We start from the raw sequence: 21,350 nt of genomic DNA on the forward strand, positions 1-21,350 counted from the left end.
AGAGCAACAATTTCTCTCTCAAATTCGGTAACATGAAGTATCTGAGTTTCGATGTCGTCAAAACCAAAGTTTTCCAATAATCTGATTGATATTGGATCAGAAATAGCATTGCAAGAATCAACTTTTTTAGATGATTTTGGCTTAATAATGTATATTAGACCAATTAAAAGAGCCATGTGGGTAGCTGATACGTTTGAATTGCTCAGGTCTGGATTCTACACTGTGTTTGATAAGACCAAACATGCAGTATATATACAACTTCCAAGTTGGTGGACTAAAATAGTAGCCTTTCTGAATTTTTTTTAGGGGTACTCCAACCAAGATGGCGGTCCCTAACGTTGCACAATTCCATGCGCCAAGGTCCTCCAACCAAGACGGTGGACTCTCACTCCACATGTCCTCACGCATGGAGCCCTGCACGCGCGCGCCAACCTAGATGGCAGACTCCTACACACGTGCTCCATCCAAGATGTCGTTCTCCTGCACGCGCGCGCCAACCTAGATGGCGGACTCCTGCACACGTGCTCCATCCAAGATGGCGTTCTCCTGCACGCGCGCGCCAACCTAGATGGCGGACCCCAACGCCTTTAGGAACCCCACGCGTTGTCCCTTCATCTCAAACGGCGGACCCCTTCCTACTTTTCAGAGGTAGTTTAGGTTCTCCATCTCAAATGGAGGACGTCTACAGCGTCCAATTCCAAACAGTCCTTGTATATAATTGAAGCTTTAATTTTGAAATTAAATCATACACACAATGGCTCAAAACAATATCATAGTTCAAATCCATTATAATGGAAGTATTTTTCCAGATGTTAATGTCGGAGTCATATTTCAAAACACAAACGTACAGCAAATCAAAATACACCCCAGATCCAATTACACGCGTTTAAAAGAAAGACTCGAAAACAAGCTCCAACAACAGATAACCGATATTTATTATCGATATCCATGTTTTAATGACGATATTAACAGCGTGACTTATACAACAATGAAAATAGAAGATGACAATGACGTCGGGTTAATGTTCCAGTGCCATTCGACGTATAATTTTTCAGATGTGATTGAGTTATACGTATGCTTAGTAGACAACGATGAGGGTGATCAATTAACGTATCCGACGCAAACTTCTCAATCTCATCAATATCAAATGAGTCAAGAGACTATACTGTCGTTGACACCAGTTCCAGAGACTATACTGTCTTTGACACCAGTTCCAGATGAGGATGTCGGGGATGATAGTGACTATGAAGAAGTGCGGTACGTAGAAACGCATATTCTTTTCAGTGGAGAAAGTGACAACTCTGACAACGATATCCCCGTGGTGCATCAAGATCAAGTGCAAGATCTGTAAAATCCACCACTACACATGAGAAATCCCACTTACTCACTTGACGAAGATGCATCCATTTTTGAAACCACGGAGCCACTTCGGATAGAGGGGGGGTTGCTTGGCATGAAATTTAATAGCAAAGAGGGATGTGTATTCGTCATTCGCCAATTTCACATCAGAAACTGTCTTGATTATTTCGTTTATAAGTCTGATTCTAAACGACTCATAATCAAGTGTGTTAACGAAGAATGCACCTTCAAATGCAAAGCATATGTGGGGAAGGGGAGTGGTAAGTGGGTGATCACTAAGGTTAGCGGTCCACACACATGCATGTCTTCCACAATGTCTCAAGATCATAGAAAACTTGACTCTGATCTAATATGGAACAGTATCAAGTCTCTAATCAACAGTGATGCCTCATTGAAAGTGAAACACATCATCGCTCATATTCGGGAGACATTCAACTACACAATCTCTTGCAAAAAGGCATGGATTTCAAAGAATAAGGTTATCGCTGCTATTTATGGAAACTGGGAGACTTCATACAACGACCTGCCGCAATGGTTGTTGGTCATGAAAACATTTCTACCAGGTACTATAATAGAACTCGAGACCCTTCCTATATTTTCAAATGAAGGGACTCAAATCAGTGGTGCTAGAGTTTTTCACCGCCTTTTTGGGGCTTTCCAACCATGCATCAAGGGTTTTGCATTCTGCAAACCGGTGGTTCAAGTAGATGGCACATGGTTATATGGAAAGTACAGGGGAACTTTGTTAATGGTTGTGGCACAAGACGGAAATAGGAACATATTTCCAATAACTTTTGCATTGGTAGAGGGTGAAACCGGAGAAGCATGGAGTTTTTTCTTGAGAAATCTTAGAATGCATGTGACATCACAACCCAACCTATGTTTGATATCAGATCGACATGAGTCAATAAAGAGTTCCTATAATAACCCGGATAATGGCTGGCAACACCCTCCCTCCTCACACGTCTATTGCATCAGACATATAGCTCAAAATTTCATGAGGGAATTCAGAGACAAGGAACTTCGGAAAAAAATTATTAACATGGGTATCTTCCAAAAAATATTTTTGTTACCATATCTAACATTAACTTCTACATACTAATTTATTTTTCCTTTTCATTTTCAGGGTATGCATTAAATGAGGCAACATATGAATATTACAGGGGAGAGATACGTAAGGTTAACATAGAAGCGTTACAATGGGTAGACAATATTCCAAGAGAAAAATGGACGAGATCATTTGATGGAGGGAAACGTTGGGGTCATATGACTACCAACCTCACAGAATCGATGAACTCAGTTTTAAAATCCAAACGCAACCTACCTATTACCGCTTTGGTAAAATCAACATATTATCGAATGGGCACACTGTTTGGGAAAAGAGGACATGATTGAACTAAAATGTTGGGTTCTGGCCAACTGTTCACTGAAAACTGCATGAAGGGAATTGAGGAGGAAGTAATCAAATCAAATAGCCACACAGTTATGCAATTTGATCGTGAGAGGTTCTGCTTCCTGGTCCAGGAAACTGTTCATCATAGTGACGGCAGACCGACTACCCATTACAACGTCGACCTTCAGAATCTTACGTGTGAGTGTGGAAGATTCCAAACGTTTCATGTTCCTTGCTCACATGTTATTGCAGCGTGTTCAAGCATAAGACAAGACTATTCTGTGCATATAGCTGACGTGTTCAAAGTTGTAAACGTATTTAAGGTCTACGAGGAAAGTTTCCTCGGGATCCCGACCGAAACAAGTTGGCCATAATATGAAGGTGACACGCTATGCCACAACGACCGCATGCGGAGAAACAAGAAAGGTCGCCCAAACAGTTGTCAGATTAGAACTGAAATGGACAACGTTGAAAAAGAAAAAGGAGGTGTGGTATTTGTCGAGAAATAGGACATACGTGCAGAAAATGTCCAACCAGGCATGTCCCTTCTACTTAGTTATGTCTGAAGTTTTAGTATATTCAATCTTCATTATATTTCGTGTATTTCCTTTTTCCAACAACAAGTTCTATTAATAGTGTAACATTATCTTCTACAACACAAGACAGATTACAACATAATAACAACTTCATCTAAAGATAAAAAACTACAACTATTCCAACACGTTATAACAACTAATCACTACATCACCTTTAATCATATTACCATTTTAAACGACAAAATCTAAGACAAGTGGATCTTCAACACCTCGACTAACTTCTCCACTATGCACAGAAAACATACAAGTAACATCCAAATCATTTTCTACACGATCCCAATAATGCATGTATGTCCCATCTGGGCTAGCATCCGTAAGAGTTATGTAAGGACAATAATATTCAATTTTTCTAACACGTCGAATCGGACCACCCAGTTGTCCAAAACTTCCGTTGATGGCAGAAACCAACTGCCTGAACTTCCATTGTGGATTCAAACAAACCCTCATCTGCTTATCTGTTTCAAAGAAAACAATGCAACACACAGACATCATTCACAACTAATATATCCATCTGTCATATGCTTCCAATATTTATAGGATACCTACTGGAAATAAAAAATAATATTATACTATAGTTTAAGCGGGAAAACTCTATATCAAAATATTATTTGGGCGGGAAAAAATAAATGTAACATTAAATATTTATACCAAATATTACAAAAAAAGCTATATAATTTCAAAATCTTAATTAATTATTATTAAATATTTTGCTAATAATATGTCACTATTTATTATTTATTTTAATTTTAGAACAATTTATTTTTAAAACAATTAATTAATTAATTATTATAAATATTAATTTTTAATTATTATTATATACTTATTACAAATATTAATAAATTTATTGTAAGTATCATTAAAAATATTCATTTTTCTTAAAAAAAAATTAAAGTTTTCTTTTTTAAAATTAATTTCGAAATATTATGTAATATTAAATATTTATAACAAATATTACAAAAAAAAATTATATAATTTCGAAATTTTAATTAATTAATTATTATAAATAATAACTCTTAATTTGTATTATATATTTATTACAAATCATATATAAAAAGGTAATATAACTAATTAATATTAAATAATTATGAAAAAATATTATATATCAAAGTAGTTAATTTTTTAAAAATATATATATATTTTTAATTAAATATAATATTTTAATTAATTTTTTATATTAAAAAATTATTTTAATCATTTTAAATTATTTCTGAAATTAAAAAACAAAAAAAATTAATTTAATGCACACTCCATCCCAGATGGCGCACCCCAACTGCACCTTTGGGGGCGTCCGCCATCTAGGATGGAGGACCCTGAATAATAATAATATACTCCCACTACAGGACAAAAAAAGTGGCATATTGAGAAATTGTTTTCAGCAAGTGGCATTTTGAGAATATATTTTCACAGTAGTGGCATGCAGGTCAAATACTCAACAAACAACTCATATGTGTGCTCTTACTGGCTCATGTATCTGTACTTAACGGGCATATCTGTGTACTTATTAGGATTGGAAAAAAAGGAAGTTATCCAACCCTGCAATATCCGAATGTTGTTGATAAAGTCATAACCGAGTTTGGTATATGGAGTGATTCAACAAAATGTTTTGAGGACAGTGGAGTTTCTATTTGATTGAGGTAATCTAACTTAAAGAAATATATATTTCATCTTTTAAAATGATGAATAGTATTGATCAGATGAAATTTCTGTAATGATCAATTTGTGTTTCTATTTCTCATTCCCTCTTCATCTTCATCCCTATTCTTTCTCAATCCTTCATTTGACCAATGATTTCTCTAATGTCTAAATACTAGTTGGTTCATCAATGACATTGTGTCAGATGAATCAACACAAGTCATACTGAGATAGGTCTTTCCCACTTTTTTTTAGTGTGTGGTATGTTTTAGGAGTTTGGTTCTTTGTACCAAATCTCTAACATGCATTAACACTTATATTTTTATTGTCCGACCTCAGATGATTGTGACTTCTACATAAATCCAATTACGATTGCTTAACATAGAGCTAAATTTGATCAAGAAGATATATCATTCTAATAAGTGAGATTGTAAGTCTCTCATTCTTCATGACATTGTGTGGAGACTTGATATTTTTTCCTTTCATGAGAGATAGTGGCATACTTGTTGAATTATCCAAGTTGGAGTCATTCTCATGGATGATGTCTTGGTTCAAGGATCCATACTTGTGAATGAATGGTTGAGTGTTCTCCAAAGATTGACTTAACAAAATCAAGACTTTTCACTAACATTTGAATAATCATCGACTAACTTCTTTGAAATTCTGGTGTAGTCAGAATTCAGATGTTCTACTCCAAGTCATGACATCTGATCTAACATTGTAACTAATACAGCAAGATAGTTATTAACCACTAATATGCACACGTTCACAGATGTCACAACATCTCATTCTATGTCACCCTAGAATGGATGAGCACCTGGTTCTGTGCATCAGGAAGAAAGACTCAACAGAGATCAATCCTAGCACTCACTTCTGTTGTTTTCTAACACAGTTATCATCTGTCACATTGTTCCTGTGTGTTTGTCTTTTACTTGTAATTCCTGAATTAAAGGTTGAACATGTTAATCTAATTTCCACTTATTAGATTGCTAACAACTAGGCTATTTGTTAGAGATAAATTGCAGAACCAAAATCTTGTTCTAACACAATTCACTCTTGCTTCTTCTTACATATACTCCATGTTCAGATTTTCACTTCACAGATTCCTTCTCCCTTAGAAAGGCGTATATCTTCTTGTTCCAAGCTCTTGGAGCTTGTTTAAGTCCGTACAGGGCTTTATGTGCAGCCTGTACACCTTTCTTTCTTCGCCTTGTTTTACAAACCCAACTGGTTGTGCAGCATAAACTTCTTCCTCTAAGGGGCCATTCAGGAATGCACATTTCACATCCATCTGACACATCTTCCAGTTGTTCATGTTTTCTAGACCAACACCCAACCTAATTGTTTCGATCCTAGCAATAGGTGCAAAAACTTCATCGAAGTCGATTCCTTCTTTCTGAAGAAATCCTTTCGCCACAAGTCTCGCCTTATGTCGAGTCACTTCTCCTTTGGGATTCAACTTCACCTTGCATACCCACTTCACATTGATTGCCTTCTTGTCTTGAGGCAATTCGACAAGTGACCAAGTGTTGTTGACTTCGATTAACTTCAGTTCTTCGTCAATTGCTTTCATCCACTTTGAATCTTTCAATGCCTCAGCTTCACTGACAGGTTCGACATCTGCGTAGAAAGCATAATGTACCAACACACCTTCTTCATTGACCACATCATCTGATGTAATCACATATTCTTGCAACCTTGCAGGCATGTGTCTTGTTCTTTGAGGTATGTCTGGGCCTGCTTCACCTCTGACTTCTTCTTGTCGAACTTATCTTTCGACTTCACTAGTTGGTTCATCATAAAAGATTCTCACTGAATCTTTCTTGACATTCTCAATCCAATCCCACTCCTTAAGCTCATCTATGATATTGTCCCTACTGATCACTACTTGCTTATTCACTGGGTCGAATAACTTGTATCCTTCAGTCGAATGATATCATATCAGGATCATCTGATTCGAATTGTTATCAAGTTTTCTTCTGAACTGATCTGGCACATGTTTATATGTTATAGATCCAAACACCAAACCAGCATTCTTCTGGTGTGATTCCTTCTAGCTTCTTCGTCGGACATCTGTTAAGGATATATGTCGCAGTCGACACAGCTTCTCCCCATAATTCTTTGGGTAGATGCTTGCCTTTCAACATACTTCTAACCATATTCATAATGGTTCTATTCTTCCTTTCTGCAACTCCATTCTGCTATGGAGTGTAGGGTGGCACCATCTCATGCACAATCCCTTCTTTCATAGATAATGCATCAAAATCTTTCGACACATATTCTCAACCACCATCAGTCCTAAAAATCTTGATCTTTCGACTGCTTTGTCTTTCGACCATAGATTTAAATTTGGCAAATACCTCGATCATTTCACTTTTCCTCTTGATCCAGTAAGACCATATTTTTGGACTGAAATCATCGATGAATGTAACAAAATATTTGTTACCTCCAATCGAATCCACCTGGAGAGGGCCACATACATCATAGTATATGACTTCAAGAATTACCTTCGACCTACTTCCTGCATCCTTACTGAAGTTGTTCTTATGCTGCTTCGCCTGCACGCATTCTTCACACACTTTGTTTGGAATGTCGATTTCTGGTAATCCTGAAACCATATTTTTTCTCTTCAAATCTCTGATCTTTTTGAAATTGAGATGGCCAAGTATATAATGCCATATCCATTCATATCTGTTGGATGTTGTTTCAAGGCATTTATGCTCCATCACATCAAGCCCAATCTTGAAGGTTCTATTCTGAGACATTGGAGCCTTTAAGATCAACCTTCAATTTGAGTCAAGACTCTCATCATCTTGTCTTCGATCGACACCTTCTAGTTCTTTTCGACTAACTGCCCTATGCTGAGCAAATTTCTTTTCATGCCTGGTATGTACAACACATTTGAAATTACTGACCTCTTGCTATCTTTCCTCATAACCAGAACATCACCTACACCTTCAGCTGCTAGAGTGTTGTCATTTGCAAATTTCACCATATTCTTCATTGAGGGCTTTATGTTGACAAAGCAATCTTTCCTTCCAGACATGTGTGATAAGCATCATGAGTCCAAGTACCACTGAATCTCTCTTCATCTCTTGTTGTAACCATCAGCAATGTCTCTTCTTCTTCATGTTTCGCAAACTTTGCATAAGTTTCTTGATTCTTCTGCTTTTCTGGACAATCACTAGAATAGTGACCATACTGTAAGACCCCAATTTTGACCTTAAGATCCTTCATGGTATCTCACCATTTGCATTACCTTTGGGATCACACCTTGGCATCCTCCTTACCCCTCATTCATTGGGTTTGTATTGGGAGAGATCACCAAGCATATTTGATTGTATCATACTTTGTTTTTCTTTGTTTACTAACCAAAATACCAAAAATATGTTTATATTTGTCTTTGTTTCTTTTGTAGGTAGTGTATCCATCCACCTATGCCCTATCAAGCTCACAACTAGGGTTTGAGACCCTCAAAGCAAATAGATCCATCCAACAATAATCCACTTTTGTTATGAAAATCATATATGAATCCCCATGTTCCTAATTTGTTAATTTGATCAAGAGTTCATCAATAGTTTGAATTTTGTTTGCCTTGGAAGCCCTAATTCATCTGGGTATCTTGTGTGTCTTCCTCAGCAAGTTTCTGTTGGTGTAAGCCCTAGAAGCCAATACTTTTGGTACTTGTATAGAATTATTTATTAATAATAAAAGGCTTTTTCTTTATTACGTTTGTTTAATAAAGTCCCTAGAATAGCTAGTCCGTTTAGTGTATCAAGTGTGATTTGATCATGAGATCACATTAAATATAAGGACACTATTCTTAAAGTACCTGTAGTCGAGCTTTATTATGAAGTGGGATAACATTAAGGCATTAAGACTATTATGTATATAGACTGATGATCACATCTCATGGATCATGGATAAGTAGTTATCAAGTCTTAAACATAGGTATGAATGTTAAGAGTAATATTTATACTGGATTGACTAGCTATGAGAATACTATATAGAAAGTTATGCAAAGTGTCATAAGTTACTCTCATGGTGATAATGGTGTATACCACCCTTCGACCTGAAACCACTATGGACCCTAGATGTAGAGGCGAGTGCTTTATTGTTGATCAAACATTATCCGTAACTGGATAACCATAAAGACAGTTGATGGGTACTCCACGAAGCATGCTGAGGGACATGAGTGACCTAGATGGAATTTGCCCATCCTGCGTAACAGGATAAATGTCTATGGGCCCAATATTGAACTGGACAAGGATGACACGGTATATGCCTTGTGTTCAATATAGACATAAGGGCAAAAGGGTAATTATACACATAAGTATTATCACAGAAGGATTTGTTAGATCACATGACATTTTCGTGTCTTGGGTAGCAGTGATGTGTTGCTAGATACCGCTTACTGTTTATTATGTTAAATGCGTGATTTAATATAATTGTCAATGCGGCGAAAACCTACAGGGCCACACACAAAGGACAGATTGATGAGAGATTGAGTAACTAAGGAACACCGTAAGGTACGGTACACTTAAGTGAATTGTAGAACATCATAAGGTACGGTGTACTTAAGTAGAATACGAAATATGATAAGGCACCACGCGCTTAAGTGAATTTGGCATATCATAAGATATGGGCCACATACTCTTAAGTGGGCTTTTTAGCTTGAAGCCCACACAAGTGGTTCTATAAATAGAACCCTTGTGCAAAAGCATTTAATGCTGCAGTTGCAATTTTGTTTTCTCTCTCTCTCTCTCTCTCACTCAAAGCCTTCATTCGTAGCAGCTAGCACTGAGATTGAAGGAATCCGTTCGTGTGGAATGAGTAGAGGCGTTGTCGTCGTTCAACGTTCGTGATTGCTCCGTAGATCTGCATCAAAGGTTTCAATCGTCACAAGAGGTAACTATTCTATCACTGATCATGCCCGTTCGTAAGGATCACAAAAGGAGAAAATCTTAATTTCCGCTACGTTTTGGATCGCCAATCTCCTTAAGTTTCTTCACCGATTGGTCAAATATATAAAAGGATACTTCATTTCACATCATCTTATGCATATACTATCCTCCATGGGTCCCAAAGATCAATAGAAGTTCAAGTTTGCAAGTTGGATCAAAGAAGTTGACCAGAGAATGTCAATTGATCAAACCTAGGGTTCCCTAGACTCTATAACCTACAAAGTTTATCATATGAAAATTATTCCAAGAGAAAAGTTACTCCTTATGACATTACAAACAACTTTCATGTTGGCATCAAGATCTAATTTTTCTGATAAAGTCACTTTTTATGGTGAAAGATTATAGGTCATTTTGTTAGGGCCCTAGTTAGGAGGTCAACTTCCAATGACCATAACTTGCTCTTTTTATGATATGAAGGCCATCCAAGTTTCATGATCAATTTAAGGATGTCTTCGCCAACTTTTTTTTTTAGAAATGTCAAATTCTACTTGCAAAGGCATGTGCCAAGAGGAAACATTATAGGTCATTTTGGGCCATTACCATTGAACAAGCAATTTTCCTCAAATTCTAAAATACATAACTCACTCATGCCAAATCCAAATGATGTCAAATTTGTGATTAAATTAAATATTAATGAAAGAGCTACAACTTTGATGAAGGAACCTATTCCATTTGAAGCTCATGGAAAACATTATTCAAGGTGGAAGAAGTGGTCATTTGACTTTGTACTTAGAAAATTTTCAACTATGTTTGATTTCTCCAACTTCCACCTCAAAATTCATCATAATCCAAGCTCCAAATGAAAAAGTGTTCAACATCAAAGTTGTTTCCCTTGATGTCACCGTTTCAAAAAGTCCTGGATCACTCCATTTGGATAATGATTGAGGGACTTGTCCATGGTTCCTTTGTTGGGTTTGTTTTGGCAAGTTTTGAATTCAAGAGATCATTTCTCTTTGCATGCTTACATGTGATGATTTCAGTATCCATTATGCACTAATTAGAGTGGGATTACGTCATGGTTTGGGCCCAAATCAATTCCCATTCATCCATGCACCAATGTTACTAATTTTGGCAAAAAATTCAGAAGGTGCAAAACTGAATACCATAGCCTATATATCTCATTGAATTGCCTCAAGATCGGTTCACACACATTTCCCAAGCCTTGCCAGATCATTTCTGAACCCTACTCCATAGAATACCTTGAGGATTTCTTTGAAATCGAGTTTTAATTTCACCTTTTATTTTGAGACTCAAACTCCAAGGATTCATTATCTTTTTCATCTCAATTGGTCACTGCAAGCAAGAGGAGGAAGAACCAAGTGAATTCAGATCAAGGTCAAGTCAAATTGAAGCTACCCGAATGTGTATTTTTTGAAATTCTCTTCTTCGATTCTCCCACATTTCTCAACTATTTTGATTGATTATTGGTTGTCTGAAGTCCTACCTATGTAGGCAACAAGATTGAGTTGCTTTTTGGCTAAATTGAAGCAACTCAGTTCATGCTCCTCAAATTTCAAATCCATATATCTTTCAATATTCTTGGAATTGGAAGAAATTGATGTCAGATTCGAATCATATCCTTACTTTTTATTTTGGTGGTGGTTGATGGTGGACCAGTCCGGTGAGGTCCACCGGAGAAGACGACCGGAGCTAGGACTCCGATGATGCACTAGAACATCACATGCCATCTAATCTCATATCCACGTTTTAATCCTGACCCTCCTTCCTGATTATCATGTGTGTACATGCGTTGATTGTAGAACAAGATGGAAGTGCACACTTGGCCATCAGATCTGCCACCTCAATTAATGAGGGGGATCTGATGACCCTTGTATTTTTTAATTTTATTTTAATTTCTGAATTTTCATTTAATCCCTCTATTTTGTTTAATTCATAATAATTTCATTTTTAATCCAAAATATATAGGACTTTCACCAAAAATCTTAAAATATTTTTCTATTCCATATTTTTAATTAAAATTATTTTTCGGATTAATTCTGATATTTTTCATGAATTAAATGTCTTTATGGATAATTTTAATTATTTAAAAATACTTATGACTTTCCAAATATCATGAAATTTTTTGTCTAAAGTCCTTTGACCTTGGTTGACCTAGGATAAATCCCTTGGCCATTTATTTGGTGTTTTGAAGGGATTTGAGGTTTTGACCAAAATAAAATGCATTTAATTCATTTTTAAATTGATTTTTAATTGAATAATTGCTTAAAAATTATGTTGAGTTGTTTTTATGGTCTTGTGATGTTTGACTTCTGTTTAGGCCTTGGTCATGGTTGTTTTGACTTTTGTTTGATCAAAACCATTGGATTTATGGGTTCATGAAATGTACATTTCATCTCCCAAAATGAATGGATGGTAATGATTAGATGAAATTCCACTCATGATCAATTTGTGTTTCTATTTCCCATTCCCTCTTCATCTTCATCCCTATTCTTTTCCAATCCTTCATTTGACCAATGATTTATCTAATGTATAAATGCTACTTGATTCATCAATGACCTTGTGACAGATGAATCAACACAAGTCTGATTGAGATAGGTCATTCCCATATTTTTTTAGTGCGTGATATGTTTTAGGAGTTTGGTTATTTGTACCAAATCTATAACATGCATTAATACCTATATTTTTATTGCCCAGCCTCAGATAGTTATGACTTCTACATAAGTCCAATTATGATTACTTAACATAGAGCTAAATTTGATCAAAAAGGCATAGCATTCTAGTAAATGAGATTGTAAGTCTCCCATTATTCATGGCATTGTATGGAGACTTGACCTTTTTTCCATTCATGAGAGCTAGTGGCATAATTGTTGAATTATCCAAGTTGGATCTCTTCTCATGGATGATGTCTTGTTTCAAGGGTCCATACTTGTAAATGAATGGTTGAGTGTTCTCCAAAGAATGACTTAACAAAATCAAGACTCTTCACTAACATATGACTAACCATTGACTATTTTCTTAATTAAAATTGCTTTAATTTCAAGTCATTTACTTTATGCAATTTAAATTTCAGTACATTTATCATTCATTGTCATTTACATTTCATGCAACTTCTTTATGTTTCGGTCCTTTTTTCACTTTGCTCACTTGAGCCATATCTTATGATTGTATATATTGTTTATTTGTCTTTGTTTTTGTTTGTGGTCTTAGGACATTAAAACACCTAATAACAATAAAAACCCTAAACAATATCTTGGTGGACTGTTGGACTTGATCTGAGCTTTTGGACTTAGAATTAGGCAACATTCCATGTGCTAAAGGAATTGGTCAATGCCAACATTTGAGACTGAGCCACATCTACTTATGCCTTCATCTGATACAAGACCTTGAATGCCTTGGATTCATCTACTACTTTGTCTTTGCGCTTACTTGTTATATTGTTATTATTTTTTATGTTTGATGATTGTTCTGAGTTGATCAAGGAATATTTCATCTGATGTATTGGAAGAAATTGAAGACTACTAGCTATTGGATTGATTGTTTGGATATTCTGGCTATCTTTATTTGATGCCACGACCTTCATATATTTGCTTGGATATTGCTTATGCTTGTTGCCTACTAAATTCCAAAGGAAAATGGGTTTCTATATGATATTTTTGTCTGTTGGATTACATCCCATTGGTCAGATCTTTTCAACCCTTAACATTTAATTTTTGTCTAGGGTAATCCCTTCATCTCCCCCCATTTCTTTAATTTCAAAAGCTCTCCCTCTTTACAAAAACCGTTTTTGCTTGTGATTTCAAACTTAGATATGTTTTAATGATTAGAAACTTTGGCCTTATGCCAATGAATTTTAAAACCTTTTCTTAGTCAAACTTGTAAATGAACTTAACAATATTGGCTTTAATTTCAAAAAGACAAAAAAGAACTAACAACCCCATGCAAAACTTTGGCCTTTTGTGCCTTCTTATTAAACTTTTATTAAAATTAGTTCACCAAATTCTTTGAAATTTTTACCACGAACTACTAGGTTTTGATCCCTCATTTTTATGTTGGTACGTAGGCAAAAGACCGAAGGTCTTGTCAAAAACAAAAATATAATAAATGAATTATTTTCTCATCCCTCCATTTTATATTTTATCAAACATCATTTTGACCAAATCACTTGCACATAAGAAAGGGCTCCCTAGGAGTACCTAGGACACTTTGGGTGCTAATACCTTCCCTCTGTGTAACCAACCCCCTTACCTGTAATCTCTGGCATTTTATTAGTTTTGATTTGAAAACTTCTTATCTTTGGGTCTTGTTCGTACTTTTCCCTTTTCCTTTGGAAACAATAAAAGCGCGCCGGAGACTCTGGTTTTATTGAAGTTAAGCTTATCCATAGCTTGATGGTCATGAATGTACCGCTACAGAAATTAAGTGGCGACTCTGCTGGGGAGTAGTCCTCATTGGGTTTAGCCTACTTTTTCGTGTGTATATATTTGTATATTTGATTGTTTGTTTTTATGTATTGTTGTGTGATACTCTGTCTGTTGTGCTTGGTGATCTATGTATGGTGGATAAGTTCTAACCCTAACTTGAGCGCAATCTAAGATAGGAAGGTGGTATAGTCATGTTGACTTTGAAGCAGTAGTCCTAAAATAGTTGACATGAAATCCCCCACTCAGTGGAGACCTCTTTGGAGTTACTAATGGCATACGAGTAAGTCGTGGATAAACATTACTTTCTCTAACTTTGGGGTCCGAGAAGCTGAGGACCGTAGAACATTTAATCCAACTTGGCCTATTTAGGACGTAGTGTGTAGACTTAATAACAGTTGTTATGTAATACTACACTCAGACGAGTTTCTCTTGAGAATACTATGGGTTGATGAGTCAGTCATCCTAACCTATAGTATCCGATAGATGGGATTAAGACTCTGGGAACTTTTGTAGAACATGATCTATAGGTTTTTACCCTTAGTACACTCCTTTGGGATGGTTCTTAACCCGAATCCATGCTCGTGACTCATAACAAACCCTTTGATTCTTGGTTGATCTGATCAACTCTTGTCAATATCAATGGAACTTGGATGTTGATAAGGTGAAAACCATAATCCACCAAAATAGATGATTGATCTTGATGATGACTTGATCCATCCCTTGACCTTTGTTTGTGTGTGATCCCGTGTGTGTGATTGTTGCATTCATGCATACATGCGCATCATGACATTCATCATAGAAAATAAATTTCAAGGAACTAAGGTCTTATTTGCCAATATTTTCAGACCATGGATTATGGACGAATGAACACTAAGAAGTACAATTTCAGATGTCCTGATTTGAAAGACCTAAGGAAGTTGTCATCCTTTGTATTAGATCCCTTGGACTTCAAGCAACATCATGGGAAGCTCTTGTCTGTGTTATCTATTGATGTGGTTGAAGGACTTCTGAGTGTTTTGGTTCAGTTCTATGACCCTCTTTATCGGTGCTTCACTTTTCTAGATTATCAACTTGTGTCCATGTTGGAGGAGTATGCCTATCTCTTGGGTATACTCGTATTTTACAAGGTACCTTTCAGTGGATTCGAGGAGATTCTGAGATCTCATGTCATAGATGAAGCTCTTCATCTGAAGAAATCTGAGATTGATGCTCATTTGGTGAAGAAGGGAGGAATTCTTAGGTTGACTTCTGAGTTTCTCATTGGTAGAGACACTGTTTTTGCTCAAGCCGATAGCATGGATGCTTTTGAAGTTGTCTTGGTATTGCTCATTTATGGCTTGGTTTTGTTCCCTAACATTAACGGTTTTATTGGTGTTAACACCATTAGAATTTTCTTGATTGGGAATCATGTTCCGACTTTGTTGGGTGACATGTATTTCTCTTTGAATTTGAGGAATTTTAAAGGTGGTGGGACTATTGTGTGGTGTGTTCCTCTTCTGTACAAGTGGTTTATTTCGCACTTGCCTCAGACACCTACTTCCATGGAGAACCGACAATGTATACGGTGGTCCCAGAGGCTTATGTCTCTCACCAATGATGATATTGTTTGGTATGATTTTGCATTGAGTAGCTTGGATATTATTAACAGTTGTGGTGAGTTCTCTAACGTGCCTCTCATTGGTACGCAAGGAGGAATTAAATATAATCCAACATTGGTCCATCATCAACTTGGGTTCCCCTTGAGAGATAAACCTAATAAAACTCAGTTAGAAGGTCTATTCTATCAAGAGGGTAAAAATCCCCAACTTTTGAAGAGTATGATAGTGCGTGCTTGGCGCAATGTGCATAGGAAAGGAATATCCAAGTTTGGTCCGCGCAACTGTGTAGCTTCGGAAGCTTACACTATATGGGTGAAAAAGAGGGTTTTGGAGCTCAAGATATCGTACGCTTGTGAGAGACCTATGTTTGTGGTTATGGCTAAGCCATCAACTCTCCCTAACCAAGATATAGAGGAGTTGGAAGATGCACTTGCCAAGATGAAGCAAGAGAGATATTTATGGGAAGAGCGATTCCATGCTTTGAACCGAAAGCATGAGGAGATGTAGCTTGAGTCAAAAGAAAAGGATGCACTTATTGAGATTCTCGAAGACCATGTAGTGAAGAGACAGGGAGAGAGCCAGAGGGTTTAGTTGCCTCTAGTATGCTCCAGCCTTTCGGTGCTTGGAAGAAGATTGTTGACCAGCTTGTCCTCGAGAAGGCTCAGATGAAGACATCCTTTGAGTCAGAGATTCGACGCATCCAAAGGAAGTATGCCCCCGTAGCCATATCATCTGATGCAGTTGCTAGGGATTCTTAGGATGATAGTTTCCTTTTCTCTTGTATTTGTACTTTGGTTTTTGAAATTGTACTCAGTGTAATACTTCCAATTTTATGAATAAAAAGAGATTTTATTGTCAATTGAATTGTTATTATTAATTATTGTTATATTCGCAAATATGACTTCATATGTTCCTCAAAATTAAAAACATTGCATTTCATGCATCATTTGTATAGCAGGTTTCTTTCGCCAGGTGTCTTATCAGTTCTTCTTCTACGTATCAGCCAAGATGACTCACCACTATAACATTCGAGCTAATCGTTTGAGAAGAATGGAGCATCTAGAGCAAGAAAATAGAGAGCTGAAGGATGAGATCGCCAGACTTACGACGCTGATGGAGTCTGTGATAACCGCTCAGAAACAGCCAACTCCGCCTCCTACAACTCCTCCTCCTCAGAGGACTGTCACTTCAGAGATTGCTTCGCCATTTGTAACTGTTGTTGCTGCCAGCCCGTCTGTTCCCGCTATGCCAATTGGGTTCCCTTGGGGAATGCCACCAAATTTTGTGCCTGAAGGGTACGCACCCACTTTTACTTCTCTATCGGCATCTAGCCCGGTCATGTCAGTGCCTCCTCCTATTGTTCACACTCTTCCTCGTGTCGAGGAAACTATCTACCATTCTGAGCCGTCTGAAGGTCCAGATGTCTATGAGAAGATGGACAAAATGAAGGATCAGTTTCTTGAATTTTGCAAGGAATTGAAGACTCTGAGAGGAAAAGATAGGTTTGGAAAGAGTGTTGTTGAAATCTATTTGGTTCCCAACGTCAAGATTCCGGTGAAGTTCAAGGTCCCAGACTTTGAAAAATACAAAGGGAATACATGTCCGTTAAACCCTCTTGTCATGTATGCTAGGAAGATGTATACTCAAACTGATAATGATCAACTGCTTATTCACTACTTCCAGGATAGTCTGACTGGAGCTGCCCTTAGATGGTATGTGGGCCTGAACATTGCTAGAATATGTACTTTCAACGACTTGGGTAAGGCCTTTGTCAAACAGTACAAGTATAATGTGGATATGGCGCCAGATAGAGATCAGTTGAGGTCTATGTCTTAGAAGGATAAGGAGACATTTAAAGAATATTCTCAAAGATGGAGGGAGTTAGCTGCTCAGATCAATCCACCTTTGGAAGAGAAGGAGATGACCAAGATTTTCCTAAAGACGCTGAGTTCGTTTTATTATGAACGCGTGATTGCAAGTGCCCCCAATGATTTTACCGAGATGGTAAACATGGGGATGAGATTAGGGGAAGGAGTTCGTGAAGGACGTTTGTCTAAAGATGAAGCTTCAACTAACAAGAAGTATGGTTGGAGTTTCTCTAAAAAGAAGGAAGGAGAAACTAATGCAATACCATTGGGGAGGCAGAGGAGGCCTCATGTCAGGAAAAGCTCCCAATCCCGTCAACATCAACATCAAGTATCATCAGTAATTCCAGTTTTCACCAATAATTCAACTAATCAATCAGTTCCAATTCAACAACAACATCAACAACAACCGTGACAATGAACCAACTACTACAACAACAATCGTCAGCAAAATTTTAAGAGGAAGAAGGTCTCTTTTGACCCTATTCCTATGACGTACGCCGAGTTATATCCGTCCTTGGTACTCAAGAATCTTATCCAGCCAAGGAATCCTCCGCAAATTCCTGAGCCACTACCATGGTGGTTCAAGCCTGATCTTCATTGTGTTTTTCACCAAGGAGCCCCTGGTCATGATATAGAGAATTGATATCCACTGAGGTATGAAGTTCAGAAGCTTGTGAAGAGTGTTATGGTGTCCTTTGAGGATAAAGCGCCGAATGTGAAAGCCAATTCGTTGCCTGCTCATGGTAACGCTTACATGGTGGACGGTTGTCCAGGGAATTTTAGGGTTTTTGATGTGCGTCATATCCGTAGGTATTTGGTGGAGATGCATACAATTCTGTGTTTGATTAGCGATTGTGAACACGACCATGATGGTTGTGTCATTTGCACTATGAACCCTCATGGGTGTATAAGTGTCAAAAGGGACATTCAAAAGTTGATGGATGAGAATGTTATTCGGATTCAACCGTCGAGGGATATGAGGGATGATGTGAACGTCATCGTGCCAGTGTTCAAGACCCCTGAGCGGGTAGTCATTTAGTTTGATAGCAGCAACAACAATAATGTCAATAGACCGGTATCGTCATTGGTAATACGGTTAGCGGGCCATATCCCCTATGCATCCGATAAATTTATGTCATATCAGTATAATGCTACTATGATAAAGAATGCTCAAAAGGTTCATCTTCCAATTACAGACTCAGTGGTAAATATTGTGGATATTGCAAAGGTGACCCGTAGTGGTCATGTGTTCCGTCCAGTATTTTCGAAGGCTGTGGAAGATATGTCAGTAGGAAAGAAGGCGAAGATTCCTGCAGTTAATTCAGTTAATGCTACAACGTGTTAGTCTGGTGAATCCAGAAAATTGAAGGCTAACAATGATGATGAGGTGTTACGACTAATAAAAAGAAGTGAATTTAACATTGTAGAGCAGTTGCTCCAAACACCGTCAAAGATTTATGTGTTGTCTTTATTAATGAATTCTGAGGCACATTGCGAGGAATTCCAAAATGTGTTGGAACAGGCTTATGTGGAACATGATGTGACTGTGCATTAATTTGACCACATTGTTGCCAACATCACTTCTTGTAACAATCTGAGCTTTTGTGATGAAGAGCTTCTTGAGGAAGGCAGGAATCACAATTTGGCATTACATTTTTCGATGATTTGCAAGGAAGACGCTATGTCTAATGTTTTGGTTGATACAGGATCATCACTGAACATGTTGTCGGAGTCAACTCTGTCAAGACTCTCCTATCAAGGTGCCCCGATGAGGTACAACAACATAGTTGTTAAAGCGTTTGACGGTTCTCGTAAAACTGTCATTGGAGAAGTGGACCTACCAATTAAGATAGGTCCGAGTGATTTCCAAATTACTTTTCAAGTGATGGATATCCACCCGGCCTATAGTTTCTTGTTGGGGAGGCCATGGATTCATGAAGATGGAGATGTGACATCTACTATACACCAAAAGCTGAAATTTGTGAAGGACGGCAAGCTTGTCGTTGTTGGTGGGGAGAAGGCATTATGGGTGAGACATTTGTCGTCTTTTACTTACGTTGATGCTGAGGAGGAAGTTGGAACACCGTTCCAAGCTTTGTCCGTTACTGATGAATTAAAGAAAGTTGGGGCACCCATGTCTTCTTTAAAAGATGTGCAAGAGGATATTCAGGCTGGCAGTATTGATAAGTGGGGTCGTATTACGGAAGTCGCCGAGAACAAGAATAGAGTGGGGCTAGGATTTCAACCAGGTCCATTCAACGCCAATGTCAAGGTTATGCAAGAACTTTTCCGCAGTTGAGGGTTCATTCATAAGGATGATCAACACTCGGCTGCTATTATTGAGGACAGTGGTGATGAAGACGGGGCTTGTGACAATTTTGTGACACATGGCCATGCTTGCAACAACTGGGTTGCTATTGATATTCCTACTGTTATTCACCGTTCTAAGTAATTTGTTTTCATTATTTTAAGAAAAATCCTTCTCCTATGTCTAAGGGAGAAGTGAATATTATCGGACATTTTCTTATTATCATCAATAAAGTACAATTTTATTCATACACATCTATGATGTTTATTTAACTTTTTCGTTTTTTTTTAAAATTGGTAATCATAAAAAACATAAATCAATAATGAACTTTCCATCTTCATAATATTTATTTGCAGTCCATTTCTCTAAAATCAAAATATCAAACCATTATGCAGGTCTTTCTCAAACCCATTGAATATAATGATCCTACTCCCTCTCCAAACTTTGATTTCCCTGTGTTTGAAGTTGAGGAAGAGAATGATGATGGAGAAGTATCTGATGAGTTATCTTGTTTGCTTGAGCTCGAGGAGAAATCCATTCAGCCGTTTGAAGAGCAGATTGAATTAGTCAACTTGAGTTCCGATGATGATGTGAAGGAAGTCAAGATTGGGTCTCAACCGTGTCCAGAAGCTAAGAAGGGGTTGATTGATCTTCTCCGAGAATATTCAGATGTGTTTTCTTGGTCATATCAAGACATGTCTGGTTTAGATTCTGAGATTGTAGAGCATAGATTTTCATTGAAGCCAAAATGCCCTTAGGTCAAGCAGAAGTTGAGAAGAACGGATCCTGATATGGCAGTAAAGATCAAAGAGGAAGTGAAAAAACAGATTGATGTTGGTTTCCTTGTTACCTCCGAATATCCGCAATGGGTGGCCAATATTGTGTCTGTTCCGAAGAAGGATGGAAAGTTACATATGTGTGTTGATTATAGAGATTTGGATAAACCTAGTCCAAAAGATGATTTTCCTCTGTCACACATTGATATGTTGGTAGACAATACAGCTAAATTCAAAGTCTTTTCGTTTATGGACGGATTTTCCGGTTATAATCAGATAAAGATGGCACCTGAAGATATGGAGAAAACCACATTCATTACACCTTGGGGAACATTCTGTTATCGAGTGATGCCTTTCGGTTTGAAAAATGCCGGTGCAACGTACCAGAGAGCTATAACCACTCTTTTTCATGATATGATGCATAAAGAGATCGAAGTTTATGCTGATGACATGATTGCTAAATCAAGTGATGAA

General features: G+C 37.3%; 1 protein-coding gene across 1 annotated transcript; it reads left to right on the forward strand.

Annotated features, from left to right (window-relative positions):
• Positions 1 to 1,672: 1,672 nt before the first annotated feature.
• Positions 1,673 to 3,126, forward strand: LOC127136029 (uncharacterized). Its single transcript, XM_051062635.1, has 3 exons — positions 1,673 to 2,405; positions 2,486 to 2,697; positions 2,803 to 3,126. Exons 1-3 carry the CDS (start codon positions 1,673 to 1,675, stop codon positions 3,124 to 3,126), a joined length of 1,269 nt encoding a protein of 422 aa, XP_050918592.1.
• The last annotated feature ends 18,224 nt before the right edge of the window (positions 3,127 to 21,350 follow it).

The sequence above is a fragment of the Lathyrus oleraceus genome, chromosome 4 (assembly GCF_024323335.1).
Source record: "Lathyrus oleraceus cultivar Zhongwan6 chromosome 4, CAAS_Psat_ZW6_1.0, whole genome shotgun sequence".
Classification (NCBI taxonomy): Eukaryota; Viridiplantae; Streptophyta; class Magnoliopsida; order Fabales; family Fabaceae; genus Lathyrus; species Lathyrus oleraceus.